Source organism: Panulirus ornatus, chromosome 20 (assembly GCF_036320965.1).
Source record: "Panulirus ornatus isolate Po-2019 chromosome 20, ASM3632096v1, whole genome shotgun sequence".
NCBI lineage: Eukaryota > Metazoa > Arthropoda > Malacostraca > Decapoda > Palinuridae > Panulirus > Panulirus ornatus.
Genome location: NC_092243.1, coordinates 7,264,203 through 7,285,000, shown reverse-complemented (window position 1 = coordinate 7,285,000; position 20,798 = coordinate 7,264,203). Strand labels below are relative to the sequence as shown.

Here is a 20,798-nt window from a genome sequence, read left to right as displayed (position 1 = left end):
CTCTCTCTCTCTCTCTCTCTCTCTCTTCCACGACCCGCGTCCCTCCAAGTCAACAATCCTGGAAGAGATCTTCATTGCCTAATCACAGGCCACCTGGGACCTGCGCCATCTGTGCTTCCTGAGGTGTGATGGTCTTCAAGAAATCAGTTTCCACAACCCAAAGTCATCGACTTTGATTTGGTGTTCGTGGCATGTTTTACGACACCTTAATCTACAAGCTGGCATCGGCTGCGACCATCAATTTATATTATCCTTCGAAGTCCCCCTCTTTGATTGCCCTCGCTCTGCGTCCCCGCGGCTATTATCAGCTTATCTATGGTGCACGGCGTGATTAATGAGGCTCTTTCGCAATGGGGGCCGTTGTCGTCAGCGATCTTAGGCAGAAGGCTGTACGAAGTTCATTCGGGAGGAGAGGAGGAGGAGGAGGAGGAGGAGGGAGAGCGTGTGTGTGCTATTCAACACCGCCATGGTTTCCGGCCGGTGGGACACACAGCGCTTCCCAATTACCCTGCAAATCACACCTGTTATTGACGTCACCGGGCACTGTCTCACAACAGTGACCAGTCCTCCGTAAGCCGCGACTCGCCTCATGCAAATACCGACTCTACTCCTCCTTGCAGGTGAGACGGACTTCCCCGAGTCCTCCTGTGCATGTTGGCCGCCGGGTCGACATGACTGGAGACTCCCGGATACATATGTAAAATGGACGGATTCAATTTCCACTCGCTGGGGACTGTCGCCCTTTAGCAACATGAATATAAAGGTGATAAGATACACACAAACCTCTGGCCGTAAATCCTGTTTATCGTCCGGTGCGCAGCTGGTGGTGAGAGCCTACGAATAACACGAGCAGTTCGTTATAGATTGATAAGGCGGCGTCGCCCGCACGTTACGGTTACGAAGCTCCGGTCCAATAATGGCCGTGACGAGGATAGGGTTAATTCGTTATTACCTGTCATTTGTGACCTGCGATGGCAAGGGTGTGTGTGTGTGTGTGTGTGTGTTTAGGGTGTGTGTGTGTGTGTGTGTGGTGTGGGGGAGTACATAACCCGAGGTGCTGTGAAGGGCCGAGTTTCACTTGGGTTCGAAGTCTTAGTTTTTTGTCGTTTTCGAATCCTGTGGTCTCGAACTTTACTTCACAGTTGGGTGTTCGTAGCTGGGGGTTCAGTTGTTAAGATTCACTGGTGGATTCCAGAGGTGGTGGGTTCCAGAGGGGGGTGGACTCCAGAGGTGGTGGACTCCAGAGGTGGTGGACTCTAACGGACGGGTTCCATGAGTAGCTCAATACGACCAAGACCTTCATACAGCATGGCAAATCAGGTAGGAACACCTTGTTCGTCTTCCATACTGACATTTCGACGATGTCATGTGTGAAAGACACTTGTGCGAGTCTGGCTTAAAATATGTGACGGGCTTGGCTGATGGGTCACCAGAGATCTATTTCACCACTCCGGCCGGCACGTCTCTTGTATTACACACTCAACTTACGATTTCTTACGTCATAGATTTCACTGTCTGTACGAAGGAATTCAGACGTATGCAGAGGGGAAGAGGATGATAGATACGAAGGGATACAGATATATATAGAGGGGAAGAGAATGATAGATACGAAGGATTAGCCAGAGTGTAGATGTATGGCTAAACAAGCTTACGAGGCGAGACGATAAAGACCTACTGTTTTCCAGTGTTTACTAATATAAACCCGCCTGTTCACTGACGTGGGTCTGGACGAGAGAGGCCTTGGGGAAGATTAAGACAGTCCCCGTTGCGAAACTATTAGTTTTCTTCGTTGAAACTAGTCTATTGAGTTCAACTAGTGGATGAATTATCTGCCCCAGGTTACCAGTTGACGCTGACCTCGCAAGATTACAGGTCACAGGTCTGTGTGTGTGTGTGTGTGTGTGGCGAAACATGAATGCGACTGGTGGAGGGTTTGGAAAGGTCAGGAGATTACCGAGGCGAGTGTTGATAATGGTGACCCACAGCGAGCATGTGACAGCCCACTTCAGTACCTTCCCTGTGATCTTATCGTTGTTTGTGTATCTGTATATCTGACTGTCTCCTCCTTCGCGCAATTACATTTGTGTCTTGTGTTTGTATGTCTACACACGGACCTATTTCTGTTCCGCATGTGCGCATGCATGTATCATTGTACGTCTATATGTACGTATGTGTGTATGTACGTATGTATATGTGTATCTTACGAGATAGAGAGAGAGAAAAAAAAAAGAGAAGGCTTTATCAGCCGCTTTGGTCTTCGACCTCACTGTCCCAGGTACCTCCCATCGACCCTCCGTCCAAAGATCACTGATTATAATCAATTCTTCTTTTTTTTTTTTCCTTTCTTATTATCTTTTCTAAACACTGGACGCCATTAATCGGTGTGATTGGACGTGGGTTTGTATATAACATCGAGTCACCTGTGTCTCGTTTTCTGTGTTACTCCGGGTGCACTAGAACACGTACGTACCTTGGCTGGCTTATGTTAGGGTTAGTGGTTCCCATTCGGTGGGCCACGGTGGGTCATGAGGCGTCGCCAGGGCATGGGGAATGTCCTAGGAGGGTCATGAGTGGTCGTCAGGCCATGGGAAATGTCCTAGGAGGGCAATGAGTGGTCGTCAGGCCATGGGGAATGTCCTAGGAGGGTCATCTCTCCCCCCCCATGATGTCTGCTAATTCTGTAAGGGCTACATTCGCAGTGAGCTGTCGCTGTAAGCTCACCCTATTGCTCATAGCGAGGTGATTGATAATGCCATATGATGTATCCATCCACCCAAACTCTCCCAGAAGAATGAGGATGTGGATCAAAATTCTCGTGAGATGAGACTTTCCGTAGCGAGCAATTTCGTGAGAGTGTCGGAATGATTTTTTTTTGAACAAGAGAATCTTTTCACTTCAAAGATCTATCGCTTCTCCCAGCATCACGTCACTTAAAGATAGACAAACGCGTGTGTGTGCTTCGTGTTAATCAGGACTCTTGCTTTCACTGTTGCTTTCACTGCTGCAGAGGCATCCACAGAGCCCGGTGTGTGTGTGTGTGTGTGTGTGTGTGTGTGTGTGTGTCTTGAGTCGGTTCTCTCAACTTTACCATCACAATTTTCTTGTATCCTGCCTCGTTGTCATGATTGGTCCTCTAACGTACTGGGCCACTTGAGATCGAGTTTCCTTATCTCTTTTTATCTTTCCTCCTCATCTTCCGTCGTGATGTTGCTGTGTTTACTTACGGACCGGGAGCAGTTGCTGGCACATATTACTTCGTATTTGATACTCATCGCGATCGCCCATGTCCCCGTCGTTCATCAGCGTCGTGTTTACAGAGCTGGATTCGTGTCCTGCCTCTCCGTCCATCCGCCAGTAAGATCGAGTCATGCCCCAGCGAAGAACCGACCCCCCTCCAAAGGGGCCTGTAGACGGTGCCTATGTCGGGGGGAAAATAAGCGTATGGTCTCCCCGCTGCTAGCACGGTCATATCAGTAACTTGGCCCTGTGCCTGCTTGCTAGCTTGCCTCTGGGTAGGATCACATCGCCAGCCTCTCCGTCATGACCAGCCATACGCAACTCCGCCGCCTTCTAGTCGTCTTCTTCATCTGTTGTGCCTACAGGACGCGGCTGAGCTCCCATGCAAATGCAGAGAGTCTTGCAGGTGAGCAGGTGTATGGCGGGGAGTATGTTGCTCTTCCTGTGTGTGTGTGTGTGTGTGTGTGTGTGTGTGTGTGTGTGTGTCTTACGGGGAAAGAGTTTTACACTCGTGTTGCCCCATCCTTTCATCTTGCGTATGTACCACATATACCTATATGAGTGAAAGCCATTTACATGTTGCAAAATTTAAGTCTCAGAGTCCTTGGAAAAAAAGAAAAAAGAAGCGAGACGATAACTACGCACCACTGGGAAGGAAAATAAGTGAATTTGACTAAAGTGAATGGTGAAGAAAGTGAACTGAGAAGGAATCTTGTGGGTTCCAGTTACCTACAGTAATTTTCGTCCTCTTGAGGTCAGGTCTGCCAACAGCCACCAGGTTATGGCGTCTTAGTGAGCGGTCGAGTAAGTGTCCTAGTCCTCATGAGCACCCATCCCCAGGCTCACAGTAGTTCTCATTTGGCTGGCGGACTTGCTCCATCAGTCTTCCAGCTCCTTGAGTTGGAAATACGTCTCCCGGACATCGTCTTGTGTTATTCAGACTATTGCGCTTATGATGCAAGAGTGATGTGCACTGTTCCAGACCGCTGTCGGGCTTATGATGCAAGAGTGACGTGTGCGTTCCAGACCAGCCATGTATTTTCCAGGCTCGCAAACTGTGGTGTGGCAGGGAGAGAAATACCGCCTCTGGTGACATCCTCACGTGCCTTAAAGGTATTCCACTTTGTCTCCTTGTCTGTCATCCCAGACACCAACACTGTGTCGTCGTCACTATGAGCGTGGAGTACTAGCAGCCTCTAGGACGTTGCTGGATCAAATGCTGTCGTAATCCAGGAGGTAAGAGGATGTACCAGAAATGACTACCAGCCATCCTCCACCACCAAAAAAAAGAGATGCCTCTCCTGATTCTCTGTGGCCTTTTCCATCGACACGACACCCGCGCTTAGAACAAGGACCATCATCTTCAGCATGAGCAGAAAAAAAGCATCGCTGGAAACTCGTTCCGTTGGATCTGTCTTGTGAAACAACGTTCGCGTGTCTGCTTCTTCGAGTGTTACCAGGCCCTCGGGTAAAGGATTAGTCGACTGAAAGATACTCGGAGCTTCTGGCCCATTATACTTGCTTGTTATCATCAAGTTTTCCAGGTGGTTTTCCAGGAAGGGAGACCGTTGACGTAAACCTGGAAGGCGATTGTGGTGTACCACGGGGCAGGATCTGTATGATTGTCTACTCATGTTAATGATGACTTGAGTGGGTCTATTTCGTCATAGTTAAACGTCCAGTTTAATGTAATGATGTCATTTGTTTCTTACGGCTTTTAATAGCTGTTGACTCTCAGTCGGCACGAGTTGGTAGCTCTTCGTCAGGAGGGACTGTGATACCTCGTCTCATGGCGGCGAGTCTCTGGAGTTTATAACAGTTTTAGCCACAGCCTGAGGAAGGGCGTGGGGGGCACGCTAAAGTTAATGGGACCTTTTGACAAACCACGAAACGAAGCCTCGTCACTGAAGGATGATGGGCCTGCGCGTTACTGCGGGTGACTTGCTGGGTGGATGAGGCAAATTTTTCGACTCGTTAAGTGGAATACCATTTGTGTACCGCCACTTGCTACATGTACGTACACACACATACCGAGGCTCATCAACGCCTCCCTCACCCTTCATGCGACACCTAAAGCCATAGAACCAAGCGAAGGGGGCGTTGCTGGACGCTAGTGTGTGTGGAGAGATCACAGTTACTGTAAAGTGCATGATGATTACTTCACTATTTTGTACACAGATATATTGAGAGTTCTCCGTTATAAAACAAACTGTTAACCCTCGGTTTATAAAGAGTCGTGCTGATCACTTCTACCCACGAGAACCTGCTCCAAACTGCTTGGAACGTAGTCTGAGCAGACGAAACAAATCATTTTCGAGAATTTACAAACAAGGCGAATTAAAAAAGAGAATAAAAGTTCCTGTCCATCTGTTCAGTTCTGTGATCTTAATAACTTCTGCCGTATGAGACATTTCTTTCTGGTACTCTTTTCTGCCTCACACTTGAGAATCCGTATCATCCTCTTTGTCAGGCAAGAACACACACACCACAGCATTCATAGTGGCACAGGCTACCGAGGTGGACCATGTTGGAGATCGTCTCGTGTATCCAATTCATCCAGAAACGCTCGAAGTCATTTGACTGACTATTTCCAAATCTATCAGTATACCATGAGATTTCCCCTTCGTTAAAGATGTTTTGATACTCATTTCTATTCGCTTTCTACTATCCATATATGTATATGCGTGTGTGTGTGTGTGTGTGTATGTGCCTGTTGGACGTATGTACGTGACGAGAAGCCTGGCTGGTTGATCTGTCCACACAGGAACGCGAGGGAAGATATGACCATCGAGGTACAAAGGCCAGACTCAATGGCCAAGGGGTCGTACCTGCCTCCCTTCAAGTAGTCCCATGATGACCAGGTAAACAAGGGCGAGCTTATCAGTGCTGAGGGAAGGGCTCAACCCAGGGATGGGTGGTGAGGATCATGGTTTGTGGACGAGAGAGAGAGAGAGAGAGAGAGAGAGAGAGAGAGAGAGAGAGAGAGAGAGAGAGAGAGAGACAGACAGGCTGATAAGGGAGACACAGACAGACATAGAGACAGACAGACAGAAAGAGAGGCTAATAAACGAGACAGACAGACAGACATACATACATACATACATACATACATACATACAGACAGACAGACAGACAGACAGACAGGTTGATAACCAAGACACATATAGACATAGAGACAGACAGAGAGACTAATAAACGAGACAGATGGACAGACAGACTGACATACATACATATATACATACACACATACATACATGCAGATAGACAGACAGACAGACAGGTAAAATGAAAGTACGGAATTAAAGTTACGCATTTACTGAAGACTGTTTGTAAACAGTATTTGACGCAGAAAGATTAAAACTCAGTTTAAGGAAGCAGGTTCAGTATGTCTCTGGTCTTGATCATCATACACTGCATTCACTTGGTAACTCAAAACAGATAACTACGCTTCGTCAGAGACTATACTGTGTACCCTTGAACTAATTAACTATCTGTTACAGTTCTTTTCTTTTTTTTTTTTAAGATACCGAAATGATACCTCAATCTGATTACCTCGAAGATTAATTAGCATGCTAAAATTGATTATAGGTAATGTTATTATTGATGTACTTGTCAATCAAAAGGTGAATAACCTTTGTAAGTTTTGTATACTTCGACGTATCATCCAGATGTGTTCATACCTCAAAAGCCAGATATGTATATATATTGGACTCTCTCTCTCTCTCTGTATATATATATATATATATATATATATATATATATATATATATATATATATATATATATTAGTATAGTGCAACTGAACGTGCACTTTCCTCGAACACATAATACCCTCTAACAGCAAGGATTCGAACTACTGTTATTTATTTGGGAGTTGGCTGCACTAACCATATTTAGTGTGTGTGTGTGTGTGTGTGTGTGTGTGTATGTGTTGTGTGTGTGTGTGTGTGTTTATTTACTTATTCATGCATAAGTATCGCATGTAATATCTTTCCTCTTCACTTTATAAACCAGATATATCGTAGTGTATAGCTTTATAAACCAGATATATCGTAGTGCATAACTAACATCCCATTTTCTGTGTATAAGCCAGATATATCGTAGTGTATAACTAACATCCTATTTTCTGTGTATCCCCCTTGATGGTTACAGGCATGCCGACGGACGAGGACCAGCAGTGGAGTAATGAGCTCTCCAGGAACCTGTTCCAGTACCTTACTGTGGATGAGCCTATGGTTCTCCCAGGTAAGTCCTCTGGTACTGAGACCGGGTCCATCTTCCATATTAGACACACACACACACACACACACAATCATTTCCATCATCACGAATGCTTTTCATCGTCCGAAAAGGTGCCAGCTTGCGGACCAAAAGGTCCTTGGTTTGGATATGTCAATACATTTCATACCTTCACAATTTCAGCCTATTCTCCGATGCTTATGTGGCTTTTGGAACGCGAAATTCACTGATAACACCTTCTATTGTGTTACTTAATGTCTGGTTATCCTCTCAGAGACGCTAGGGGGAACCTCATCATGTTATAACCCCTTGATTGGTGGTAAGCTGGTGAGAGTGTGTGGCATTCGGGTCTTGTCTTGAAGCTCCTGTGTGGTACTTCTCTTCCCTCACTCTGACCACCTGAATCTGTCATTCCCTTCGGTCGGTTTGTCTTCGTGTTGACTTGGCGGCGGACCAGTCTCTCTCTCCCTCTCTCTCTCTCTCTCTCTCTCTCTCTCTCTCTCTCTCTCTCTCTCCAATAGCGGCGTCCTTAAGGGCTCTCGCCTGTCTCCTAATGTCTTCCAACTATTCATCAAGTTTTCTTCTATTTCACTTGTAACCTAACCACTCGACACTTGCATTCAACCCCCCCAATTTTTTTTTTTCAAATCCACACCATCATCTCGTGCCCTGTCTGTTTACCGTTACACAACCGCTACTGCAAACTCTCAAATTTAGTCGAGGGTTTTACCTAGTGGGGAAGATGTGTTCCCAGAAGGTTTACCTAGTGGGGAAGATGTGTTCCCAGATATCACATCTTTCCCTCTGACAGATGATGTTCTTGCAGGGTACCTGCGTCTGCCTGACCCACTGGTGTTTCCTAATATGTATAACTTGAACGGGGGCTTCACCGTCGGGGGCCAACACCTCTATGGACTCTCGAACCTCAAGATAAAAAATGTCAGCTTCAACCTATCTTCACTCACGGTAAGGCGAGTGACGACGAGTTGTAAGGTGTACATGGAACGTTTAAAAGTAGTAGTAGTAGTAGTAGTAGTAGTGATAGTAATAGTAGTAATGGTAGTAGTAATAGTAGTAGTAGTAGTAGTAGGAGGAGGAGGAGGAGGAGGAGGAGTACTGCCGATCGTTATGTGGTCTCGCTTATGACATGAGTACACGTGTAGCCAGCCAGTCTCCGGGAACAGAGACCGAAGCAATACCTCTCGAAGGGAGAGAGAGAGAGAGAGAGAGAGAGAGAGAGAGAGAGAGAGAGAGAGAGAGAGAGAGAGAGAGAACTAAGGCTGATGTGGCGAAGGGCAGATAGACCCAGTTCTGAGCTGGCAAGTCCGGCGTCTCACGTATACGTGGAATCCCACCGATGTACTCCATCAAAAAGTCGTGTGACTCGTTTGTTTACTTAGAAAATAACTATAAAGAAGATAGAAATTTGAGGCATACGAACAAGCCAACGCTGCTTCGTACAGGTAGACGTAATCATTTCGTACATGATGGCGCTTGTGACGTAGATTAGACGTTCCGGGTGATGCCCAGTTAAGTTAGCTGTACTGAGCGGGGTTAACGAATGAGGTGGGAAAGACGTCAGGGATTCTAGAAAAGAAGAATGGGATGACGTTCAGGGAAACTCAGACACCAGATCCTGATGATGCCACACCATACCTCATCAAAAGCTTTCAGGTCGATCAAGTGCCACCACGCAGATTGAAGCTACGATCACACTGACGACCCACCTTCTCCACCAGGCCCAGGTCGAAGTCGGGCTGCCGTTCGTGACGTCGCTGGGAGAGTACCTGTGGGAGACGCTGTGGAGCGACAGTAGCGGCGCGTTCAACATTACGCTGGGAGACGTGCGACTTACCTTTCGGGCCGACGTGGTCCTAGACGAAGACGGACACCTGACGATGGATACAGCGCACGCTACGGTGAGGCTGAGTCGAGGCTGTGTGGTGTGTGTGTGTGTGGGGGTGTGTGTGTGTGTATATATGTGTGTGTGTGTGTGTGTGTGTGGGTGTGTATGTGTGTGTGTGTGTGTGTGTGTATGTGTGTATATGTGTGGGTGTGGGTGGGTGTGTGTGTTCGTTCCTCCAAAGGGTGAGAGTTAATACTAGCTTGTTCAGGCATTTGGCAATTATCTTTGCCACTGCGAAGGCAAGAGAAGTGAACGACTGATGATGGATAGAGAGAGAGAGAGAGAGAGAGAGAGAGAGAGAGAGAGAGAAAGCTTACAACGGGAGTAGGAGAGAAAGACAGAATTAATGTTCTGACTTAAAAGGATATTTTACTAGGCTTTATTTAAGGATTATATTACATTTCCTTAGCGAATTAGGGAGGATCAAAACAGCAAGGAAAGAGAGGAGAAGACAAGAGAAGATTGATGAGAAAATTACAAAAAGAAAACGGAGAACATAAAAAAAAAGTTAAGAACCTTCATCAGGAACATCTGTTCTTCACGTCTAAAGAGTTTAGACTTCGCCTTGCAGGTCATGTGTTCGGAGAAGACATACCATTTCATGGCGTGGATCAAGTCTTTCCCCTCACAATGGAAGTGGTAATGAGCAGGTCGATGAGGGTAGACTGTGAGGTCGTCTATTCTGTGAGCTAATGGAAGAGAATGTTATGAGTCGCTGGAGTATGTGAGGGTGGTGCAGAGAGGGGTGGTTTGGGGGTTAGAGTGAAGGGGGGGAAGTGGCTTTTCTTTTTCGTTTTCTTTTTTTTTCGTTTAAAAGGAGAAGGTGTAGAGGCGTGTATGATGGAAGGTTGGAAGGGAGAGAGAGAGAGAGAGAGAGAGAGAGAGAGAGAGAGAGAGAGAGAGAGAGAGAGAGAGAGAGAGGAGGTGGGGGGGCAGGATGGTAACATAAGTTGGAACTTCTCTTATTAATTAATGGGTCAGTTTGTAGGTGGCTCGACTTACATGATGATAAACATCACCTTTTTCTTTTTTCTTCTTCTTCTTCTTCTTCTTCTTCTTCTTCTCCAGCTCTCGTATCTTGATCCTCTTTACTCGTCTGATTGGTTAGTACAATCAAAGCTTGTGTACACGGCACATTTTGCTCCCACTTCTATGTCCTACATGTTCACTGAATGGCTGAAACGATCGTTCGTGACAGCAAAGTATCCAAAATATCCTCATATCACAAAGGAGAAGGCTTATCTTGACCCTGAAAAAGGGCACACACACACACACACACACACACACACACACACACACACACACACACACACACGTTCACATTCTTTCACACTCATTTCAGAAACTGGCTGATCTACCTCTCCTTAAGTTTCTTGAATTGCATATCTATCAGTCATATTGTAACGGAGGATCGTTTGGCCTGTTTTGATTACTGAGTTCTCCTTCGACTTCGACATTTCCTAAGAGTCTGATGGTCCCTGTGTTTGACCTGTTCGACACGATGTCTTTCCACTTGGTGTTGTTGTTCTTCTGCAGCTTAATCCTTCTTTTCTCTCAGCTTGACCCCCCATCGAAGTCTAAAAGGGAGGGCCGGGCCTCGTGTTTATTACAGTCCATCTCAACCTCACTTCAGTCTAGCCTCTTCCTGAGCCAGACAGCTCTCTCTTCCTCCCTTCCACCTCCTTTAGAAATTAGTCTTCCGTTTAACCTTGTGTGCCTCTTCTTACCTCCTCTTCCCCCTTTTTTTTTTTTCACCTTCTTCCTAGCCTGACCTCTCCTCAGCTCGGGATGAAGTACGGCAGCCTGAACGTGGACTTCGAGGACCTGTGGGCCGGCAACTTTGTCATTGAAGCATCCCTTCTCGTCTCCCTACCCACGGTTCTTGACATGGTAAGTCCTGGTCAACTCTGTCATCAGTTTTCTATGTGGGATCATATACACAGGATTCTGCCCTGTCCTATATAGTCTTACCTCCGAGGACCTCCTTCCTGTAGCAGAGCACAGTTATCCTCCTAATTTTTCTTTGCATGTTTTTTTTTTTTTCTAGTGATACTATCCATAGACGTCCCTCCTCAAAGTTAGATATAAAGGACTTTATGGCTTGCATCTCCTGTATCTGCTTCCTTCTCTGTTCCTCTGTTGTCCTCCTTTCATTACTTCTTCCTCCTTCTTGTTTTTTAAGCCTTTGGGAGCGTGCAAGGCTCTCTCTCCTTTCATGTAGTACCTACGTACATGTTTACTTAAGCATGGTGTATACTTAATAATCCTTCGTCTTGTATACACTTAAGCGTCGTGTATACTTAGATCTATTTTCCCTCATGTTGTATACAATATTTCACTCTATTTTAATGGATGACTCAAACACACATATAGTCCTCATTCTGCTAGACATATAGTTCGAGGATGTATGTGTGTGTGTGTGTGTGTGTGTGTGTGTGTGTGTGTGTGTGTGTGTGTGTGTGTGGCTGGTCCACCCACACGATAACCGGGCGAGGGTTTTTCGTGAAGGTGGCCAGGTATAACTGGTTGTGTGGGTCTTACACATCAGTCGTGGCGTCAGTCACTGACCTGACCTACCCTCTCTCTCTCTGTGCCCTCGCCTCGCCCAGGTCAAGGACTGGCTGGTTGGGGTGGTCAAACCGGAGTTCCAGAGAGCAGCTTTGGCGTGGACGTTCCCCGACTCCATCCCTCGCCTCGACTACCTGGTGACCAAGGTGGGTGGGTTAAGTGAGTGGCTCTCTCTCTCTCTCTCTCTCTCTCTCTCTCTCTCTCTCTCTCTCTCTCTCTCTCTCTCTCTCTCTCTCTCTCTCTGACGTTATCGTCAAGAATGGATCGCTGTATGTGTCTGTCTATTTGCTCCACATATACGCTACACTTCATCTTTTTTTTTTTCTGTATACATGATATCTCAAAAGCCCATGATGGATATAGGATTTTTCAACACTACGTTGCCAAATATATATATATATATATATATATATATATATATATATATATATATATATATATATATATATATATATTTTTTTTTTTTTTTTTTTTTTTTTTATACTTTGTCGCTGTCTCCCGCGTTTGCGAGGTAGCGCAAGGAAACAGACGAAAGAAATGGCCCAACCCCCCCCATACACATGTACATACACACGTCCACACACGCAAATATACATACCTACACAGCTTTCCATGGTTTACCCCAGACGCTTCACATGCCTTGATTCAATCCACTGACAGCACGTCAACCCCTGTATACCACATCGCTCCAATTCACTCTATTCCTTGCCCTCCTTTCACCCTCCTGCATGTTCAGGCCCCGATCACACAAAATCCTTTTCACTCCATCTTTCCACCTCCAATTTGGTCTCCCTCTTCTCCTCGTTCCCTCCACCTCCGACACATATATCCTCTTGGTCAATCTTTCCTCACTCATTCTCTCCATGTGCCCAAACCACTTCAAAACACCCTCTTCTGCTCTCTCAACCACGCTCTTTTTATTTCCACACATCTCTCTTACCCTTACGTTACTTACTCGATCAAACCACCTCACACCACACATTGTCCTCAAACATCTCATTTCCAGCACATCCATCCTCCTACGCACAACTCTATCCATAGCCCACGCCTCGCAACCATACAACATTGTTGGAACTACTATTCCTTCAAACATACCCATTTTTGCTTTCCGGGATAATGTTCTCGACTTCCACACATTTTTCAAGGCTCCCAAAATTTTCGCCCCCTCCCCCACCCTATGATCCACTTCCGCTTCCATGGTTCCATCCGCTGACAGATCCACTCCCAGATATCTAAAACACTTCACTTCCTCCAGCCTCTCACCATTCAAACTCACCTCCCAATTGACTTGACCCTCAACCCTACTGTACCTAATAACCTTGCTCTTATTGACATTTACTCTTAACTTTCTTCTTCCACACACTTTACCAAACTCCGTCACCAGCTTCTGCAGTTTCTCACATGAATCCACCACCAGCGCTGTATCATCAGCGAACAACAACTGACTCACTTCCCAAGCTCTCTCATCCCCAACAGACTTCATACTTGCCCCTCTTTCCAAAACTCTTGCATTTACCTCCCTAACAACCCCATCCATAAACAAATTAAACAACCATGGAGACATCACACACCCCTGCCGCAAACCTACATTCACTGAGAACCAATCACTTTCCTCTCTTCCTACACGTACACATGCCTTACATCCTCGATAAAAACTTTTCACTGCTTCTAACAACTTTCCTCCCACACCATATATTCTTAATACCTTCCACAGAGCATCTCTATCAACTCTATCATATGCCTTCTCCAGATCCATAAATGCTACATACAAATCCATTTGCTTTTCTAAGTATTTCTCACATACATTCTTCAAAGCAAACACCTGATCCACACATATATATTTATATATATATATATATATATATATATATATATATATATATATATATATATATATATATATATATATATATATATTTCGTTCATCATAATTTTATTTTGTCCACCCTGTGTCATTATCATTCCTCATGTCTCATTTCACCTTTTATCTCTTTTTTTTTTTTCTTCCATGAAGGTTGAGCCTTATCTGCGTGGTGCCGGCCTTGACCCCTGGCCCTTGGGGAAGATATCGGTTCACATGGGCCTTAGTCTCTACTCTACGGTATGGATGACCACCCTTAACCCCCCTCCACCCTCCCCCCCTCCTTTACATTCACAACACCTCACACACTCACAGTCTCATAGAAAAGCGTCCTTTCCCCCCCCTATATAAGTCTCTCCAATAAGGTTTCTGATTAGCCTCTTCAGATGATGTGCTTCAGTAAGGCAGTTATTAGGGTGGAGGTCAAAGGCAGTTATGAGGGTGGAGGTCAAAGGCAGTTATGAGGATGGAGGTCAAAGGCAGTTATGAGGGTGGAGGTCAAAGGCAGTTATGAGGGTGGAGGTCAAAGGCAGCTATGACGGTGGAGGTCAGCTGTTTAGTAACAAGGGACAGAACGAAGGGAGAAAGGGGGGGTGGGGTATGATATTTACCCCCCACCCCCTCAGAGACTCAAAATTATGAGATTTTGAGAGTAGAGATGAGACAAGTCTCGAAGAGATTATTGTGAGTGATGCTGCGTGCGTGTGTGTGTGTGTGTGTGTACACATAAGTTTAAAGCAAAGGTACATAGATATATTTCGGTTAGGAAATAGCCAACACGAGTGTAAAACTCACTTCCCGTAACAAACTAATGGTAATCACAAATAGTAATCAGAAATTGTAATCAGAAATAGTAATCAAAGTCGTAATCAAATTGTAATCACAAGTGCTAATCACAAATAGTAATCACAAATACTAATCACAAATAGTAATTGAAATAGTAATCACAAATGCTAATCACAAATAGTAATTACACACAAACACACGAAGCCTTCCTATGATCACCTCGCAACTAATGATCACTGATAGAAAGCTTGAAGTAATTAGTACAATGATAAACTAATGATGAAGTATTAGTACAATGATAAGCTAATGAAGTAATTAATACAATAATAAGCTAATGAAGTAATTAGTACAATGATTGATAAGCTAATGATGAAGTAATTAGTACAATGTTAAGTTAATGATGAAGTAATTAGTACAATGTTAAGTTAATGATGAAGTGATTAGTACAATGATGAGCTAATGATGAAGTAATTAGTACAATGATAAGCTAATGATGAAGTAATTAGTACAATGATAAGCTAATGATGAAGTAATTAGTACAATGATAAGCTAATGATAAAGTAATTAGTACAATGATAAGCTAATGATGAAGTAATTAGTACAATGATAAGCTAATGATGAAGTAATTAGTACAATGATAAGCTAATGATGACGTAATTAGTACAATGATAAGCTCATGATGAAGTAATTAGTACAATGATAAGCTAATGATAACGTAATTAGTACAATGATAAGCTACTGATGAAGTGATTAGTACAATGATAAGCTCATGATGAAATAATTAGTACAGTAAAATGCTAGTGATGCATCTGTACACTAGAGAACATGGAAGACATACAAAGGAATTCATTCCCATCTGTTTCCTGGAGTCGGGAGTCACCATGTGGACCTTCCTTGTGTTCCCGCAGCTGGACGACGTGGTGGTAACGGGTCTCTCCTCCCTGCACAGGACGAGCGAGGCCTTCGTCAGCATCGTCGACACGACCGTCAGCGTCCTCGTCCAGGTGAGGCCTGCTTGGTGGTTGGTCACGGGGTAGGTGGAGGAGGTGGTGGTTAGTCACGGGGTAGGTTTAGGAGGTGGTGGTTGGGTTGGTTGGGTGGAGGAGGTGGTGGTTGATCACGGGGTAGGTGGAGGAGGTGGTGGTTGGTCACGGGGTTGGTGGAGGAGGTGGTGGTTGGTTGGGTTGGGTGGAGGAGGTGGTGGTTGGTCACGGGGTAGGTGGAGGAGGTGGTGGTTGGTCACGGGGTAGGTGGAGGAGGTGGTGGTTGGTCACGGGGTAGGTGGAGGAGGTGGTGGTTGGTTGGGTTGGGTGGAGGAGGTGGTAGTTGGTTGGGTTGGGTAAGGGGATAAGTAAGTAGACCGGAAAGTGACCAGGGTTACTTACAAAGCCGTGTCGTGCACTTCCAAAGCTTTAGAAGTACTCGAAACACACACATATATACCTCACTGGAAGACTAGTCTTGTAAGTAAACCGGAAAGTGAACGTAAAGTAAGTAGACCGGAAAGTGACCGGGGTTACTTACAAGGCCGTGTCATGTTGCCAGGTAGGGACGACGAAGGTGCACGCGTCGGGGGTGTGGGAGCCTCCGCTCGTACCACCAGGCGTGGGGACCCGGTTTCTGGCCTTCGTCGACTCCTTCACCGTCACGCTGGAGGTGCAGCAGGAGGCCGACCTGAAGAGCCCGCCAGTCCTCAGGACGCTGGACTGTCGGATGGGTAAGTACATGTGACGACGGCGGTGAGGGAGGGAGGGAGAGAGAGAGAGAGAGAGAGAGAGAGAGAGAGAGAGAGAGAGAGAGAGAGAGAGAGAGAGAGAGAATGGGAAGTTGTGAGAGAGGAGGAGGACATCTTGAGTTAAGGGATGAGGACAAGTTACTTTTATCAAGCCCTTAAAAAAAAAACGAAAAAAAAAGAAAACGGAGAATGGTTACTCGGAAAAAAAAACGAGAAAAAGAACACGGAGAATGGTTAGAATTCTAAATATATCATAAATACCGATGTTTCTTTAAAGGAGTTAGGAGGGGAGACGGAACACCATATAGAACTATAGAATTTGACAGAGAAATAGCAACAGAGGGATGAAGATAGACGTATATTAACAGTAAATACATACGGACTGTAACAGGAATCATTTTTTTTGTGTCAGTAACTCCACGATCTTATACACAATTAAGATGGGAACAGGTCAGAAACTACAAGGAAAAGAAAAAAGCATTCTAGAGCCATTTTTAGAAGCCTTTTTTTTTGTACAATTTTCATCTGTGAGATTCCCCCATATCCTCCGCCTACCTCAGCCATATCCTCCCCAGCTCAGCCATATCTTCCCCCTACCTCAGCCATATCCTCCCCCTACCTCAGCCATATCCTCCCCCCACCTCAGCCATATCCTCCCTACCTCAGCCATATCCTCCCCCTCACCCATATCCTCCCCAGCTCAGCCATATCCTCCCCCCACCTCAGCCATATCCTCCCTACCTCAGCCATATCCTCCCCCTCACCCATATCCTCCCCAGCTCAGCCATATCCTCCCCCCTACTCAGCCATATCCTCCCCCTACCTCAGCCATATCCTCCCCAGCTCAGCCATATCCTCCCCCCTACCTCAGCCATATCCTCCCCCCTACCTCAGCCATATCCTCCCCAGCTCAGCCATATCTTCCCCCTACCTCAGCCATATCCTCCCCCTACCTCAGCCATATCCTCCCCCTACCTCAGGCATAACCTCCCCAGTTCAGCCATATCCTCCCCCCTACCTCAGCCATATCCTCCCCCCTACCTCAGCCATATCCTCCCCCCTACCTCAGCCATAACCTCCCCAGCTCAGCCATATCCTCCCCACCACAGGTAACATTGGCGTACGTTTCTCCGGCATGGGTTCCTTCGATTACCTGGCTGAGGCGATGGCCAACCTCTTCCCCAATGTCTTCAGAGACGAGATCTTGAACCAGCTGGAGCCCCAGATGTGGCAGGTGAGTCAGCCTAGCCCGACGGTATAGAATCGTAAAGTCCGTTCGTGATTTCCGTACTTAGTAAGTAAGCCATGTCCGTGGCGTACGTATGTACGTACGTACGGTTCCTGGCTTTATGTACGTTTGTCTGTCCCTGGCCTGTGTACGTAAGACTGTCCGTGTCTTGTGTGCGTAGGTTCTTTCCGTTGCTTGTGTACGTTATTTCCGCACTTTAAGTGCGTTAAAAGCGTGTAGGGACGCCAGAGTCGGTCCTTTCCAGCGTCATTGTATATTTGTGTATGTATGCATACGTGTCCGTGTGTTAGCATGTGCATACGTCTCTATGGCTATGTACGTACGCGTACTGGTACTGCATATGTGTCTGTGTATGTGTATGAGGTTGTACCTGTGTGTGTGTGTGTGTGTGTGTGATTATCGACTAGCAAGAGTTGATGATCATTGTGTCGTTTGTCAATATATTTCGTCACACCAACACCGCTCCCTCCCTCATACACGTAACAGCTGAGACAAGGTTCCGCTAAGAGAGAGAGAGAGAGAGAGACAAAGAATTAGATTACATTCAAGATATAAACGTCTGAATATCAAAAGGGATCGGAGTCATGTCGATGCCTTTAGAATCTTCTTGGATATTCTTCCACGATCATAGTTTGGTCATCATATAATTGACTTCGATACTCGATTTCTTGTACTCGATTTCCTCTTGTTCAATGTGCAATTCCGCAAACACTCTGTAACTGTCCAGATCATTCGCAGTGACATTAAACTATGCTTTGAGGTGATATCAAGCGATCAAACGAGTCATTAGGGTTTTGAGGCATTACTGGACAATCTATATACGTTACTTAGATATGGTGTCTGGAAAGGAATTATGCTTGTAGATTGCACCCAGTTGTGCATGTGGGAAATGTCCCGTCAACTCTCGTTTTTGTGTAACGATTTAAGACATGTTTACTAGTGACGGAAGCCCGACATATATAAAACCCCCTATTCGTTTTCTTCATCATTTTTCAGCTATTTTGTCTTCGTTGGCCTCTTGTCTTATAACCCTTTTGCTCTGCTTGCTTGGTTTTGTGTCGTCAGAGATTATCCAATCAAAGTCCTTCTCCTCACGTAACCTAATGTAGTTCAGTACAATTCCTACTGTAGCTTATCGTCTTTGTCTCCATGAGCGAGGTGTGAAGCTTAACCCGACATTAGAATTCATCTCCCACTTGTGAGTCCAGCCCCAACAGTCCATCATTTGAGGGCTTGTATCATTTTGAGATTACATTCATGACAATTATGGTCTGTAGTCACTTAATTTCCCAGCTCCTCACTATCGTCTGGGAATTTTGATATGATGTTACCGGACTCATCAGCCCCTCCTTGAGGTTGGACATCGCTGGTTGTGAAAACGGGAGGACGCAGTCTGGCCAAAGTGCTTATTTTCCTCAGTGGTGGGGGCCTAACTTTCCCTGCTGTGGAGTGTAGCGCAGCTTTAGAGCTGGAGAAACCCCTGGAAAAAGGGGTCCAATGGTAATAGATTATAATGTTAGTATATATATATATATATATATATATATATATATATATATATATATATATATATTGCTAGATTCCCTCTACACCCCTCATACATTTTAAAACCAGATAATAGATATAGTTAAGAGCTCTCCTAATGAGTCAAGGTTTTGCTAATGAGTCGACTAATGGCAGTTCCTCTCTGCAGGCGATCCAGGCGGAGCTGAATAACCTGGATGTGCGAGCTCTCTTGCTGAGACAGATGTCCTCCAAAACCTAACCAAAACACCAGTAAACACGACCACATTTATATATATATATATATATATATATATATATATATATATATATATATATATATATATATATATATATATATATGTCACAATTATATAATCCCAGAATTTTTTTTACTGGGATGCTGGAGCTTCAGTGCTGCGTGCGCTCCATCCAGCAGCATGGAAGTGTGGGCCTCCTTTGGATGGAGATGTTCCTTGACGAGAGAGAACCTTTTCGCGTCCACTGAGGACGATACAGCTTCACCTAAGACAACTAGAGAGTCCGGTAGCACCTGTATATATATATATATATATATATATATATATATGTATTATAAACGTTAATAAAACTAAAACTACTCATATGAAGCCATAATGTTGTGTATTATTATTATTATAAGTGACACAACCTTGATGATCCAAGCCTACATAATGGAGCGACTGGCTGAGCGTCCAGCAAGGGTGTTCTGTGCGAGAATGGGATCACATCAGAATATCAGATACCGTTTTCTCTCTCTCTTGTCTTCGCTGTTTGCCCGTGAGCAGCGCACCTGTTTTCTGTTCGTGTCGTGTTCCGAGCTTTATAATGGCTAAGCTAGATTGTTCTAGAGAGCAAACCGTCATGTTTTACGTAGGTTTTGCAATGAAATAGTTCTGTCAGAGATTGAGGGAGGGAAAGTCAAAAGAATTTGGAGGTTCCATTGGAGAACCGTCCTACCAAAGATCCACTGGGGAAGTATCATGCCTAAGATCCACTGGAGAAGTGTTATACCTAAGATCCACTGGGTAACTGTCATGCCTAAGATCCATTGGGGAAAACATCATACCTCAAATCCTCTGGGAAGCCATCATACCCTTTGTATAATCTAACTTCGGGTACCATTTAGCATTATACCTTAAGTCTCGTGTCATTATCTATATTTGTCTATACTCAAGAGTTTTTAAATATTGTGGGAAATGATCCTTCATCATTTGTGGATGATATTGAATAACGAATGATTGGGAAACTCATATTCATGGGTACCAGGCTAGGTACCTTAGTCCCTGATCTCGTCAGTAGGGGTATATTGTCTCCCCATCAGGTGTGATGCTATAGTCTCCCCATCAGGTGTGACAATATATATAATCTCCCCATGTGAGACACTATAGTCTCCCCATCATGTGTGATGCTATAGTCTCCCCATTATGTGTGATGCTATAGTCTCCCCATCAAGTGTGCTAATATGTAATCTCCCCATGTGAGACACTATAGCCTCCCCATCATGTGTGACATGATGTAGTCACCCCATTATGTGTGACACAGTATAGACTCCCTTTGTCAATCTGTGTCTCAATTTTTCCCAATAACTTTTCCTCTTTCGATGAATCAATTCCTTAACCAAGTGGTTTAGTTTCTGTGCTTAGAAGGCAAGGAAACAGATCATTATTAGGGGGTTGTTAAAGAACGGTAAATT

The 20,798-nt window shown here is 45.1% G+C and overlaps 1 protein-coding gene across 3 annotated transcripts; it reads left to right on the top strand.

The window, feature by feature from the left end:
* The first annotated feature begins 490 nt into the window (after positions 1–490).
* LOC139755894 (uncharacterized) lies at positions 491–19,677 on the top strand. Of its 3 annotated transcripts, none has more exons than XM_071674608.1 (11): positions 491–620; positions 7,390–7,482; positions 8,303–8,442; positions 9,216–9,395; positions 11,165–11,272; positions 11,992–12,096; positions 13,965–14,051; positions 15,506–15,601; positions 16,143–16,314; positions 17,442–17,566; positions 19,275–19,674. In XM_071674608.1, the coding sequence occupies exons 1-11, from the start codon at positions 590–592 to the stop codon at positions 19,344–19,346; spliced, it is 1,209 nt and encodes a 402-aa protein (XP_071530709.1). In that variant the 5' UTR covers positions 491–589; the 3' UTR covers positions 19,347–19,674. The 3 variants fall into 3 exon arrangements, with proteins under 3 accessions (XP_071530709.1, XP_071530710.1, XP_071530708.1); XM_071674607.1 differs by lacking the exon at positions 491–620 and adding an exon at positions 3,219–3,643 and having other exon boundaries at positions 19,275–19,673; XM_071674609.1 differs by lacking the exons at positions 491–620; positions 9,216–9,395 and adding an exon at positions 3,218–3,643 and having other exon boundaries at positions 19,275–19,677.
* The last annotated feature ends 1,121 nt before the right edge of the window (positions 19,678–20,798 follow it).

Excerpts from the sequence above, each read along its gene's own strand:
- LOC139755894 (XM_071674607.1), top strand. The coding sequence starts at position 3,541 with ATGACCAGCCATACGCAACTCCGCCGCCTTCTAGTCGTCTTCTTCATC. Across the intron at positions 11,273-11,991 it reads TACCCACGGTTCTTGACATG|GTCAAGGACTGGCTGGTTGG; the intron begins GTAAGTCCTGGT and ends CGCCTCGCCCAG. Across the intron at positions 14,052-15,505 it reads GCCTTAGTCTCTACTCTACG|CTGGACGACGTGGTGGTAAC; the intron begins GTATGGATGACC and ends GTGTTCCCGCAG.